The sequence below is a fragment of the Nerophis lumbriciformis genome, linkage group LG34 (genome assembly GCF_033978685.3).
Source record: "Nerophis lumbriciformis linkage group LG34, RoL_Nlum_v2.1, whole genome shotgun sequence".
Lineage (NCBI taxonomy): Eukaryota > Metazoa > Chordata > Actinopteri > Syngnathiformes > Syngnathidae > Nerophis > Nerophis lumbriciformis.
Window position 1 is genome coordinate 20,280,639 of NC_084581.2, and position 15,133 is coordinate 20,295,771.

At 39.0% G+C, this 15,133-nt stretch overlaps 2 protein-coding genes across 8 annotated transcripts in view; both read right to left on the minus strand.

Moving 5' to 3' along the window:
- Positions 1-2,729, minus strand: part of adgb (androglobin) — a 116,096-nt gene extending 113,367 nt beyond the window's left edge. For 3 of the 7 annotated variants that reach the window (XM_061929807.2, XM_061929806.2, XM_061929800.2), the window contains exon 1: positions 2,166-2,395. Coding sequence is in view for 6 of the 7 variants with exons in the window: in XM_061929806.2 (XP_061785790.1) it covers positions 2,166-2,230 (65 nt within the window). In the remaining variant the exon portion in view is untranslated. The other 4 variants (XM_061929804.2, XM_061929803.2, XM_061929802.2 and 1 more) reach the window with 4 other exon arrangements.
- A 3,479-nt stretch (positions 2,730-6,208) lies between these two features.
- The window catches only part of rab32a (RAB32a, member RAS oncogene family), a 50,928-nt gene continuing 42,003 nt past the window's right edge, over positions 6,209-15,133 (minus strand). Inside the window, exon 3 of the mRNA XM_061929830.2 lies at positions 6,209-7,076. Within this exon, the coding sequence (XP_061785814.2) occupies positions 6,927-7,076 (150 nt within the window). The 3' untranslated portion in view covers positions 6,209-6,926. The remainder of the gene's footprint in view (positions 7,077-15,133) is intronic.

Here is a 15,133-nt window from a genome sequence, read left to right on the forward strand (position 1 = left end):
TTATCCGAGGTCGGGTCGCGGGGGCAGCAGCCTAAGCAGGGAAGCCCAGACTTCCCTCTCCCCAGCCACTTCGTCCAGCTCCTCCCGGGGGATCCCGAGGCGTTCCCAGGCCAGCCGGGAGACATAGTCTTCCCAACGTGTCCTGGGTCTTCCTCGTGGCCTCCTACCGGTCGGACATGCCCTAAACACCTCCTTAGGGAGGCGCTCGGGTGGCATCCTGACCAGATGCCCGAACCACCTCATCTGGCTCCTCTCGATGCGGAGGAGCAGCGGCTTTACTTTGAGCTCCCCCCGGATGACAGAGCTTCTCACCCTATCTCTAAGGGAGAGCCCCGCCACCCGGCGGAGGAAACTCATTTCGGCCGCTTGTACCCGTGATCTTGTCCTTTCGGTCATAACCCAAAGCTCATGACCATAGGTGAGGATGGGAACGTAGATCGACCGGTAAATTGAGAGCTTTGCCTTCCGGCTCAGCTCCTTCTTCACCACAACGGATCGATACAGCGTCCGCATTACTGAAGACGCCGCACCGATCCGCCTGTCGATCTCACGATCCACTCTTCCCTCACTCGTGAACAAGACTCCGAGGTACTTGAACTCCTCCACTTGGGGCAAGATCTCCTCCCCAAACTTTTCAACTTTTTTTTTAAATTTCACAAGATGCCTAATTTAGGGTCTGGAACTATTCCATTGTACTGGTACTGTATAGAATTGAGTTTCACTTTTAGAACTAAACCACCGAAATAAAAAACACTTTCAAGGATATTCTAATTTATTGAATGCATCTGTATTGTTTATCCATTTAGTTTATTTCCATCCATTTCTACCGCTTGTCCCTTCTTTCCCCTTTAGTATAATCCCCCTGAGCTGTGTTGTCAGTGTGTTCTAGTGTAGAGCATCTAGCTCAGGGGTGCTCATTACGTCGATCGCGAGCTACCGGTCGATCTCGGAGGGTGTGTCAGTCGATCACCAGCCAGCCATTAAAAAAATAGTCCTAAAAATGAGCGATCATAAATCTTCACTATGACGTCACTTTCGTCACTTGATTGACATTCACGGCACCCGAGGGTCTTCTGAGATGACGCTGGCTGCTGCCAGCTCATTAAAATTACCGACTGGAAGGCGAGAAACACTTTATTTCAACAGACTCTGGCGCCGTACCTGTCGTCAACTCCAAAGACCGACTGCACAGTTGCACAATAAAAGCGCTACTTCCTCCTGCCTGCGCTACCAAAATAAGAGTCTCCGAAAGCTGGCGTGCACAAGCTAGCAAGCTACGGAGTTTGCCGACAATGTATTTCTTGTAAAATGTATACAAAGGAGTACGGAAGCTGGATAAATAAAATGCCAAAAACCAACCACTTTCATGTGGTATTGGACAGAAAGGAGGACTTTTTTTCTCCTCCATTCGAAAATGCGGACCTTATTAGCACCACTGTCTGATTCCTATCAATGCAAGTCATCAGAATCAGGTAATACACCAACTTATATTCTTGTCTTCATGAAAGAAAGGAATCTATATGTGTTAAACATGCTTGTATTATCTTTAAACACTTTTAACTTATTAACAATATTAACTATATGTGTTAAACATGCTTGTTTTATCTTTAAACACCTTTAACTTATTACCAATATTAACTATAAGTGTTAAACATGCTTGTATTATCTTTAAACACCTTTAACTTGTTAACAATATTAACTATATGTGTTAAACATGCTTGTATTATCTTTAAACACCTTTAATTTATTAACAATATTAACTATATGTGTTAAACATGCTTGCATTATCACTAAACATCTTTAACTTGTTAACAATATTAACTATATGTGTTAAACATGTTTGCATTATCTTTAAACACCTTTAACTTGTTAACAATATTAACTATATGTATTAAACAAACTTGTATTTTCATTAAACACCTTTAATTTATTAACAATATTAACTATATGTGTTAAACATGCTTGTATTATCATTAAACACCTTTAACTTGTTAACAAAAACATATGTTTCATAAATAAGTAAATATAAATGATATATATGAATGAGGTAGATCCCCACGACTTGATCAATTGAAAAGTAGCTCGCCTGCAGAAAAAGTGTGAGCACCCCTGATCTAGCTAATGTGAGTGCTAGTGCTAACTCTACATTACCAAGCCAAACTCACTCCGTCTGCTCTTCAGATATTTTGCTGGAAGTGTCGCCCTTTTTCTTCAGCTTTCCTTTCGACATTGTGTCCCTCTTCCTTCCTAATGTACTACTTTATCGTGCGCTAGCTGTCAAAACAAACAGAACTGAGTGAGTAATAAAAGCATTCATTTACAATTTACTGTACAAATTAATGTATCCAATCAGATGATCTCATTGTGCTTTATTAGCTTATATTACCAACTATTGATTATTATGTCGCTAAATTGTAATCACCTGTATTACGCTAGCAAATGTAACGGCTGAGTGGTCGGTACTGATTAGCCCGGAAGACAAACTCACACATGCTGTGCTGCTTGAAAAAAAAAAAAAAAAAGACAACTTGCTGGAAGTTACCTCGTTATTTTTAAATATGCCGCTGACATAGTGTGTTCAATATAAACCCGTCTACTGAAAACTAAGGCGTTATTCGACAAGTTAGACGACAACAGATGCGTCGGCGTCCAGCGGCTTTCTTTTTACCTGTCTCGAGTTGCTGTTTGCTGTGTTGCCTTGACAACGGGGGCGGAGTTTTGACCCGGCGTCACTGGTTGCTATGAAGCATGGTAGTTTGTGTAATAAATTACAAAACAAAATCAATTATATAAATGTATATATACATATATATATATATATATATATATATATATATATATATATATATATATATATATATATATATATATATATATATATATATAAGGTGTGAATGAATGATGGGTTCTCACTAGAGATGTGTTAAAATGTAATATCGGAAATGATCGGTATCGGTTTTTATTATCGGTATCGTTTTGTTTTTTAGGGCCCGCCATGGCCCATTGCAAAAGGACTCCCACAGGGAGTCCTTATGCAATGGGACATAAGGACCTATTGTTATTCTAGTGTTTTATTATTCTTTATTATTATTATTCCGCCGCCTCTTTAAACACTAATTTGACCCACTCAACATGCTTCAAAACTCACCATATTTGACACACTCATCGGGACCTGCGAAAATTGTCTTTTGATAAAAAAACCGAACCCCAAAAATCAAAATTGCGCTCTAGCGCCCCCTAGGAAAAAAAAAACCAGACTGCCTGTAACTCCCACTAGGAAGGTCGGAGAGACATGAAACAAAAACCTCTGTGTAGGTCTGACTTAGACCTAGTTCTCATAATTGTATGTCTTCGGGCTAAAATCAACAGGAAGTTGCCAATTCCCCCTTCAATACAAAAAAGTACTAAAAACAGTCACTTTTGCCTCTTTGAGCTGTAATTTGACCCCTTTAACATGCTTCAAAACTCACCAAACTGAACACACACATCAGGACTGGCTAAAACTGTGATCTAATGAAAAAACCTAACCCCAAATCTAAGAATTGTGCTCTACAGCAATTTTTGAATAAAACTGATAAAAAACTGCTCCTCGGAAGAAAAAAATTACAAAACTGCCTGTAACTCCCACTGGGAAGGTCGGAGAGACATGAAACAAAAACCTCTATGTAGGTCTCACTTAGACCTACATTTCATAAATTGACAACCCCCAGCAAAAATCAACAGGAAGTTTGCTATTCCCCCTTCAAAACAATTATTTTGTAAAAACCGGTCACCTTCCTTCAAAAACTATCTCCTCTGAGCGCGTTTGTCGTTTCGCCTTCAAACTAACACAGGAGAGAGATTACACCCTTGTGCATACATTCACAGAACAGTTTTTTTATAACTGCTCCGGTTTTGATTTTATGAGCCTTCAAAGACCCGCTGCGCTGATGCTGCTGCAATGCTGTTTTTTTAAGATGGCTGCTCTAAAGCAGGAATAACCAACATGCCCACACAATGCAGACAAGGTAGGTACACTAGACAAAAGTCTTGGGACACTTCAGACTAAAAGTAGACAAAAGTATTGGGACACTTAGGACTAGCACCTGCCAAATACGCGGGCCCGACCAACGCTGCTTGCAGCTTTAATTTTGTTTGTTTTTTAATTAAATCAACATAAAAAAAACAAGATACACTTACAATTAGTGCACCAACCCAAAAAACCTCCCTCCCCTCATTCACACAAAAGGGCTGTTTCTTTCTGTTATTAATATTCTGGTTCCTACATTATATATCAATATATATCAATACAGCCTGCAAGGGATACAGTCCGTAAGCACACATGATTGTGCGTGCTGCTGGTCCACTAGTAGTACTAACCTTTAACAGTTAATTTTACTAACTTTCATTAATTACTAGTTTCTATGTAACTGTTTTTATATTGTTTTATTTTATATTCAAGAATTTTTTTTTAATTAATTAATTTATCTTATTTTATGAATTAAAAAAAAAAAGTACCTTATCTTCACCATACCTGGTTGTCCAAATTAGGCATAATACTGTGTTAATTCCACGACTGCATATATCGGTTGATATCGGTATCGGTAATTAAAGAGTTGGACAATATCGGAATATCGGATATCGGCAAAAAGCCATTATCGGACATCCCTAGTTCTCACTTCTCTGTGAGCGCTTTGAGTATCTAATAATAGAAAAGCACTATATAAAATCTAATCAATTATTATTATTATTATATATACATATATATTCAAGGTTTCTGTGGTTTATCCATTATACAGTGCTCAATACCGGAGTACAGCGGAATATACATTAGGTGAGGAAAAAACACAGAGGCTATTTCATCCCAACAAGCCTGTTTCGCAGGTTTCTCTGCTCTTCGGGGGATTTTTCCCTGAATTCATATATATATTTGATGTTTCCCTCTTACACACATGTAAGAGGGATGTGTGCTATGGCTATGAGTTGTTTTTTCCCTTGGCCTCAGTCCAGGGGCCCAGGCTTAGACCCCCCCGCCCCCTCATTGTTTACCATATCTCACCTTTTTTGTAAGGGGTGCCAGAAAGTGGCAGACCTGTCAGCGATCCTGTTCTGTCTCCCTGTAATGTTTGTCTTATCTTGAATGGGATTGTGCTGAAAATTTTAATTTCCCCTTGGGGATTAATAAAGTATTTCTGATTCTCATTCTGAGATATATATATATATATATATATATATATATATATATATATATATATATATACAGTACAGGCCAAAAGTTTGGACACACCTCCTCATTCAATGCGTTTTCTTTATTTTCATGACTATTTACATTGTAGATTGTCACTGAAGGCATCAAAACTATGAATGAACACATGTGGAGTTATGTACTTATCAAAAAAAAGGTGAAATAACTGAAAACATGTTTCATACTCTAGTTTCTTCAAAATAGCCACCATTTGCTCTGATTACTGCTTTGCACACTCTTGGCATTCTCTCGATGAGCTTCAAGAGGTAGTCACCTGAAATGGCTTTCACTTCACAAAAGTTTGGACACACCTTCTCATTCAATGCGTTTTCTTTATTTTCATGACTATTTACATTGTAGATTGTCACTGAAGGCATCAAAACTATGAATGAACACATGTGGAGTTATGTACTTAACAAAAAAAGGTGAAATAACTGAAAACATGTTTATCTGTACTGTAAAATTCAAATTTGAATGACAATAAAAGAAAGTCTAAGTCTATATTCTAGTTCCTTCACAATAGCCACCCTTTGCTCTGATTACTGCTTTGCACACTATTGGCATTCTCTCGATGAGCTTCAAGCACACCTGTGAAGGGAAAACCATTTCAGGTGACTACCTCTTGAAGCTCATCAAGAGAATGCCAAGAGTGTGCAAAGCAGTAATCAGAGCAAAGGGTGGCTATTTTGAGGAATATAAAACATGTTTTCAGTCATTTCACCTTTTTTTTGTCAAGTACATAACTCCACATGTGTTAATTCATAGTTTTGATGCCTTCAGTGACAATCTACAATGTAAATAGTCGTGAAAATAAAGAAAACACATTGAATGAGAAGGTGTGGCCAAACTTTTGGCCTGTACTGTACATATATATTTGCTACATTCTAACATGCTAAATTCGTCCGTCACTATTATTTTGTATTAAATGTCACCAAACTGTGAAGCTAATTCATCAGTCAAACATCCAAACAGACCAAAGCACAGTGAGGAAGATAAATACATTTAATCAAGACAGCATCTCTCTCTTACCATATTTTTTGCATGTAAACCTAAGAAAAAAACACGACAGAATACTTTATGTTTCCTTATTCTAAGACCTAAATGATCCATGAGGTCTGATGCATTAAAAAAAAAATCATCGCTATTGACTTACCGGTAACTGCAGAGAGCAGCATAAAGAGGCCACTATTGGAGGACTTGCAGTACCATGACACATAAAAACATATTGTTAATACTTAACTGTGGTCTCATGTTAGACAGTAGCAAAATCAAAGAAAGACATGAGTGCACTTTATTTTTTAAGAGGCATTAATTGCAAAAACACCTAAAAGTGAAATGTGTAATCAATACATTCTACGTCAACACAAATAAAAGGCAGCAAGTGGTGTTTTCTGGATAAAAAGGCACAGTGCTGAGCCCTAAACCTTGTTGCCAGGTAAAGTCCAGGGGCTGACAAGGCAATTTCAAGTATTTAAGGTTTTGTGTTAAAGGTGGATTAAACAGAACGGTTCAGCTGTATGATAGAGGCTATTGCAGTATTTTTGAAAAGCATATATTCTGCTGTAGGAAAGGCTAGGATAAAAAAAAAAATTAAACAAGCATGGGTCCTTCTGTACAGTTAGCGTTTGCCATATTTCCACCGTGGCTCGCGCTTAAAGGGCTGTGGACCTGTGTGTCGTCTTCACGGTTAAAGGAGTGAGTGTTAGCAGCAGCCTGGTTTGCTCTCAGCCGCCGCGGTCTCCTGGTCTAGTTTGATGCGGTCTCCGTTGCTCTCCTCGTAGGGCAAACCCTTGCCGTTTGCCAAGATGCTCTCCACGAGGAATCGTGCCGCTTCATCCACATTGATGTTGTCCTGCGGGAAGAACACAGTAAAGCCTATTAACAACTATTTCAATGAAAATTACAGCTGAACGTGCTTACTGTATGTCGGCGTCGACATACATGCTCAATCGACTTTGTAGACATAACATTTGAGAACCAAAGGGATCATATCTATGAAAAATATGTTTATGTTAACATGTACTGTAGTTAGGGCTGTGCAATAAAACAATATTTTTTCTATCAAATTGCGATTTGATTTTTACACATTAGAACATAATGCAATAATTTACTTTCAAAAATATATAGCTTCATACAGACAGACTCGCAAATTTTGTCTAAATCGGGGTGTCAAACTCATTTTAGATCGGGGGCCACATGGAAAAAAATCTACTCCCAAGTGGGTAAAATCACGGCACTTAAAAATAAAGAAAACTTCAGATTGTTTTCTTTGTTTAAAAATAGAACAAGCACATTCTGAAAATGTACAAATCATAATTTTGTTACACTTACATGTTGCGGTTAATATTCTACCTTTATTTGTCATTATTTATATTTTCTGAATAAATTATGTGATAATGTTCATGGTGTTAATTTTCAATCTATCAAAATAAAAAAAATATATCAAAATCTAAATTCAGGATGTTATTTATGTAATTTGCTCATTTTCCTCGACTGTTGTACTGCCACCGCTGCTACTCACTGCTCCCAAAGATACAAATAATTGCTATTGTGACATCTAGTGGACACATTTAGAACAGCAGTTTCTTTCAGTCAAATATTTCTGCTCATTTTTATACTTAGCAAACTCACCCCTCGGGTCACCACTTTGTCAACAAATGCGTGAGCAAATTGTTGAACAGTTTAAGAAAAACATTTCTCAACCAGCTATTGCAAGGAATTTAGGGATTGCACTATCTACGGTCCGTAATATCATCAAAGGGTTCAGAGAATCTGGAGAAATCACTGCACGTAAGCAGCTAAGCCCGTGACCTTCGATCCCTCAGGCTGTACTGCATCATCAAGCGACATCAGCGTGTAAAGGATATCACCACATGGGCTCAGGAACACTTCAGAAACCCACTGTCAGTAACAACAGTTGGTCGCTACATCTGTAAGTGCAAGTTAAAACTCTCCTATGCAAGGCGAAAACCGTTTATCAACAACACCCAGAAACGCCGTCGGCTTCGCTGGGCCTGAGCTCATCTAAGATGGACTGATACAAAGTGGAAAAGTGTTCTGTGGTCTGACGAGTCCACATTTCAAATTGTTTTTGGAAACTGTGGACGTTGTGTCCTCCGGACCAAAGAGGAAAAGAACCATCCGGACTGTTCTAAGCGCAATGTGGAAAAGCCAGCATCTGTGATGGTATGGGGGTGTATTAGTGCCCAAGGCATGGGTAACTTACACATCTGTGAAGGCACCATTAATGCTGAAAGGTACATACAGGTTTTGGAGCAACATATGTTGCCATCCAAGCAATGTTACCATGGACGCCCCTGCTTTTTTCAGCAAGACAATGCCAAGCCAAGTGTTACATCAACGTGGCTTCATAGTAAAAGAGTGCGGGTACTAGACTGGCCTGCCTGTAGTCCAGACCTGTCTCCCATTGAAAATGTGTGGCGCATTATGAAGCCTAAAATACCACAACGGAGACCCCCGGACTGTTGAACAACTTAAGCTGTACATCAAGCAAGAATGGGAAAGAATTCCACCTGAGAAGCTTAAAAAATGTGTCTCCTCAGTTCCCAAACGTTTACTGAGTGTTGTTAAAAGGAAAGGCCATGTAACACAGTGGTGAACATGCCCTTTCCCAACTACTTAGGCACGTGTGGCAGCCATGAAATTCTAAGTTAATTATTATTTGCAAAAAAAACATAAAGTTTATGAGTTTGAACATCAAATATGTTGTCTTCGTAGCATATTCAACTGAATATGGGTTGAAAATTATTTGCAAATCATTGTATTCTGTTTAATTTACATCTAACACAATTTCCCAACTCATATGGAAACGGGGTTTGTATTTAAGGACAAACTTGCAATCAGAAACATATGTCTAATGTACCTTAAGATTTTTTGTTAAAATAAAGCCAATAATGAAATTTTTTGTGGTCCCCTATATTTAGAAAAGTACTGGAATATATTTTGGTACCCCTACCGGTACCAAAATATTGGTATTCGGACAACACTAGTGTAGTGGTTCACATAGGTACCAATCCAGTGTTCTCCACCTGCCAGGTTACTTGTAAGCCTCTCAAGTTTATCATCTGTCAAATCTCACATGCTTCCATCTTTAAATGAAGTGCTATATTTGGACAACAGCTGGGAACTGAGCCTGAGGTCCGCTGACACAAAGTGAAAACACTTTTTTTTGTCCTTCACACTGCGGCCAGCAGCTGTCATTCTGTGTGTTGACGCGCTAATGAATCCTAATGATCTTTTCCCAGCAGCCCCGTCTCAAGTCATTCACAGTTGATCCACGGAAGCTACAGCGGGTCGTCAGCAATGGAGTCATATGACCAACTTTTTTGCAGCATGCAACCTCCTGACTGACGGAAGCTCTCCTCATGACAGGAAGCGCATGAATGAACGCGACTGAATTCCGAGGGATTGCATCAATTTGAAGCGGCAACTGTACTTCCTACGCAGCGGCACGTCACGCCCACATGTTCACATGACGCACGCTCCAAAGTGTGTGTGAGCACAAGACGAGGAAGCTGCAGGAGCGAAGAAAGTAAGACTTAATAATACACTGTTGCTTCACAACAATGCTTTTGAGGAGGGATCATCTATTAATTGATGTTTACGAATTGATGCAAAATTATCGATTTGAGAAACTGCAGCAAATTGTAGTGCACTACTTGGCGGCCACCAGCAGAGGCGCTGTTGAGTCTAACTGGTTGGCTTTCTAAAGTTAAAGTTAAAGTACCAATGATTGTCACACACACACTAGGTGTGGTGAAATTACCCTCTGCATTTGACCCATCCCCTTGATCCCCCCCTGGGAGGTGAGGGGAGCAGTGGGCAGCAGCGGTGCCGCGCCCGGGAATCATTTTGGTGATTTAACCCCCAATTCCAACCCTTGATGCTGAGTGCCAAGCAGGGAGGTAATGGGTCCCATTTTTATAGTCTTTGGTATGACTCGGCCGGGGTTTGAACTCACAACCTACCGATCTCAGGGCGGACACTCTAACCACTAGGCCACTGAGTAGGTGTTGATTATTGCAAGTTAATCCACGATACTGAACATCTCTTACATGCAACAGTATTGTGGTTCAAATACTGTTCATGTATGTGAATGCAGCATCCATCCATCCATCCATTTTGTACCGCTTGTCCCTTTTGGGGTCGCAGGGGGTGCTGGAGCCTCTCAGCTGCATTTGGGCAGCATATAAAATGATATTCTAAAAGTACTATTGTTAATATTCCTATTTTGGCGCTTTCTCATCTTGGTAGGCACACATTTCTGACTTGTTTTACAATTTGTATTTCTTTGTGTTTTAAGTAATTTTTTCGCCTGGTTTTGCTTTGTTTCTTTCTCATCTCTTCTTGCAATCTTATTAAATTTTTCATCTTATCCACTTTTAGCTTTCTTGTCAGTTTTTTGTTGGAGTTTTAGTTTCTTTTGTGTCTTCTTGTTGCCCTTTTGTATTTTTTTCCTCATTTACCGCTAAATTTAGGTCACTTTTTCACACTGTCACTTAATTAGGGCCCGCCATGGCCCATTGCAAAAGGACTCCCACAGGGAGTCCTTATGCAATGGGACATAAGGACCTATTGTTTTTCGTCCGTTTTATTCTTTCTTATTATTATTCTTCCGCAGATTTGCGCCCTACTTTGACCCCCTTAACATGCTTCAAAACTCACCTAATTTTACACACACATCAGTAATATACGGCAAAACTTTTTATCAAAAAACCAAACCTCAAATCTCAAAATTGCGCTCTAGCGCCCCCTAGGAAAAAAAAAAACTAGACTGCCTGTAAATCCCACTAGGAAGGTCGGACAAACATGAAACAAAATCCTCTATGTAGGTCTCACTCAGACCTAACTTTCATAATGGTACATTCTCGGGCTAAAATCAACAGGAAGTTGGCAATTCCCCCTTCAAGACAAAAAAGTACTAAAAACAGTCACTTTTGCCTCTTTGCGCTGTAATTTGAACCCCTTAACATGCTTCAAAACTCACCAAACTGAACACACACATCAGGACTGGCAAAAACTGTGATCTAATAAAAAAACCTAACCCCAAATTCTAAAATTGCGCTCCACAGCAATTTTTGAATAAAACGGACAAAAAACTGCTCCTCGGAAGAAAAAAATTATAAAACTGCCTGTAACTCCCACTGGGAAGGTCGGAGAGACATGAAACAAAAACCTCTATGTAGGTCTCTCTTAGACCTACATTTCATAAATTGACAACCCCCAGCAAAAATCAACAGGATGTTTGCTATTCCCCCTTCAAAACAATTTTTTTGGAAAAACCGGTCACCTTCCTTCAAAAACTATCTCCTCTGAGCGCGTTTGTCCTTTCGGCTTCAAACTAACACAGGAGAGAGATTAAACCCTTGTGCATAAATTAACAGAAGCGTTTTGTGATACCTGCTCCGGTTTTGATTTTATGACCCTTCAAAGACCCGCTGCACTGATGCTCCTGCGGTGCTGTTTTTTTAAGATGGCTGCTCAAAAGCAGGAAGCTGCAACGTGCCCACACAATGCAGACAAGGTAGGTACACTAGACACAAGTCTTGGGACACTTCAGACTAAAAGTAGACAAAAGTATTGGGACACTTAGGACTAGCACCTGCCAAATACGCGGGCCCGAACAACGCTGCTTGCAGCTTTAATTTTTGTTTGTTTTTATTTAAATTTTTTGCCTGCTTCCACGACTTGTTGTTTCCCCTTTTCATTGCTTTTTGCTTCTCTCGTCTTTTTTGCAATTGTATCAAATTGCTGCACTTTGTCCACTTGCTTGCATTTTTAAAAATGCAGTTTTAATTTCTTATCCCTTATGTTGTTGTCTGTTTCTATTGTCTTTTTTGTGCAGGCAAACAATCCATTTTTTAATCAGATGAATCTCATTTCAGCATTTGGATTAGTCACGATTAATCACAGGTTATTACTAGCATTCACAATTTAACTTAAAAAGACTTCAATGTTTAGACATAAAGGCACATTTATTGTCAGAATGTCGTACACAAATTTAAAAAAAATATAACTGTAATGGTGTCTGCCTGTAAAAATTTGACAAAAAAGCGTAAAATTAGCAAAAAAAAAGGTAAGCACTTTGATGTTAGCATGCTAAAGTTATCATGCTAACAGTTAACATGTGCCATATTCCAAGTTATATGAGTCCAAGGTGTATGGCTGCGGAATTACACAAAAAAGTGTAATATTAGCTGGAAACGTTGTAATGCTAATGTTAGCATACTAGCATGCTAACGTTAAGAAACTAGCACGTGACTGGATAAGAAGAAATACCAAAATGCAGTATTTGTTGGTGTAGACATAGAAAGTAGCAAAAAAGCTAGCACAAAACATTAGCATGCTAATATGAAAGACGCTAGCAAAACAAAATTTAGCATGCTAACGTACTCACAAGTATGGTAGCAGTTCCTGTCATTGGAGTTTTCAGTATCTTTTTTAAGCAGTTTTAGCCACTTCCTCATCTTGCCATTACACTTCCTTTTTACTTTCTCATCTTTTTTTAAAGAAAATTTAATCCATTTTCTCATCTTGTTATACTTTTTTGCTTCTTCTTAATTTCGCAATTTCAGTTTTTGCACTTTGCTCACATACCGTATTTTCCGAACTATAAGGCGCACTTAAAATCCTTTTTTCCCCTCAAAACTCAACAGTGCGCCTTAACACCCGGTGCGCATAATGTACGGAATAATTTTGGTTTTGCTTACCAACCTCGAAGCAATTTTATTTGGTGCATGGTGCAATGATAAGTGTGACCAGTAGATGGCAGTCAAACATAAGAGATAAGTGTAGACTGCAATATGATGGCAATATGACTCAAGTAAACAACACCAACATTGTATAAGTTCCATTGAAAATATAGAACATTACACACGGCGCTCAAAAATGAGCACGACTTTGGTAAACTATGAAGCTGCACCGCTTGATGGATTGTCGTCGCATTAAACATACAAGTATTATTATGGTGTAAGACATATTATCTGGTGTTTTTGTTTCGCAATATTATGCAAAAGCAACTTTTCTTACCTTCTAGTACCTTCTGATCTGTATATGGGATCTGCATAAATCCTGAAAAATTGCACGCTTTGTAGTCCGTGACGACACCATAGTCGAAAAGCTTCTCTATTCTCTATTCCTGTAGCAGTTTCAGGTCTTCCTTTGAGCGCTATTCCGCGCACCTGCTTTGTGTTAGCAAGCAAGGCTATTTATGTTGTTGCTATCCTTCTTTGTGTGAACATTGTTGATTGTCATGTCATGTACGGATGCACTTTGTGGACGCCGTAAGTTTTTGCTGTCCTCCAGCATTCTGTTTCTGTTTACTTTATAGCCAGTTCAGTTTTACTTTCGTTTTGCATAGCCTTTGCCTTTTCCTTTCGTTCATTTTTGGTTAAAGCATTACATACCTTTTACCTGCACGCTGCCTCCCGCTGTGGTCTGCATGTTGTGATCACAACAAACCATCCTCGTCTCAACACATTCCGATTTTTGCAAAGAAATTAACTACCAGCTGTCACCTACTGACATGGAGTCTTACGTGGTTGCCCTGCTGATTTTTACACAACACAGACACTAAGCAACGGCACATTATTTGCAGATTATAACTATTGATTTTCAAAAAATTTATTTTTGACCAATTAGGTGAAGTTGCATAATTTCCCACGGCACACCAGACAATATCTCACAGCACACTAGTGTGCCGCGGCACAGTGGTTGAAAAACACTGCTTTAAGTACTATAAAACATGCCCTTTTAGCCCTTCATATTGGATTCTTTCATATAACTAGAAAGAAACACAGGTAACCTACATGAATATTAAATACAGTATGAAGTTTACATTGTGATTCAGTTTACTTTGCCAATTCTGTCCACATACAGACAAGTGTTCAACTTGCTAACCCCCAAACCCACCCAACACCATGACCAAAACACAATTATCTCTCAGATGACCTCTAACCCTATTAGGTTTGGGCTGCAGCATCAATCAATGTCATGTGATAATATATCCCAGCAGACACGCCCCCAAATAATCTTGAAGCTGGACGGTTAAAAAGCTGTCCTGAAGACATCACGTCTGGGTTTGTTTAACAAAGTCACACAACGACATGCAACTGTTTCACAACTGCCGGCCACATTGTCGCCAGGAAAGTAGAAGCTTCCCCCCTGAAGGAGGATTTGAGTCTTCCACGAGGGGAAGTGGAGACGTCACGCTCATTCTAACAAAAGAAAAAGTCTTCACAAGCAAGACATGAAGAATTCCAATAGAATATACGAGGATCAGCCGGCTGTTGTAGATCATCTCAAAGGTTAGACTCATGCAACCATGTCTTTATGCAAATGACATGAGAAAGGACGTCTGCAAACTGTTCCCACAAAGTTGGAAGCATAAAATAAGAATCAACCCAAAGGTGATTGTACAATAATGTAGTGATAATGTTGAGTTAAAAACAAAAGGTAGAGTACAGTCAAACAGAATCCATCGTAAAATGTTTTTAACTGTACAGGCAACGTTTTAAGTTAATATTTTCAAAAGTCATACACATGTAAAAGGAAGTTAACCACTGTAAAAAAAACAACAACAACTATAAGAGCTTAAAATGTTACACATAATTACGAATGTATACTTCAAGGCTAAGTGCAGCTAACAGCTCAGCACACAATAGCATACAAGCTAGACATACAGTACTTATAAGGTGTCCTTATTTGAACAATTTTGCAGTCTAAAAAATGACATTTATCAATATAAATAAGTATTAAATAATCAGTCGCATTTTACTTTGATACAAAATCTCCAACCCAGAAGCTTATTAGACATTATCCAGTAACAAACATGTCTGGATCATGCAAGCTAACTTAATGAATTATTTTGGCTACTAGGTGTCGCAAAAA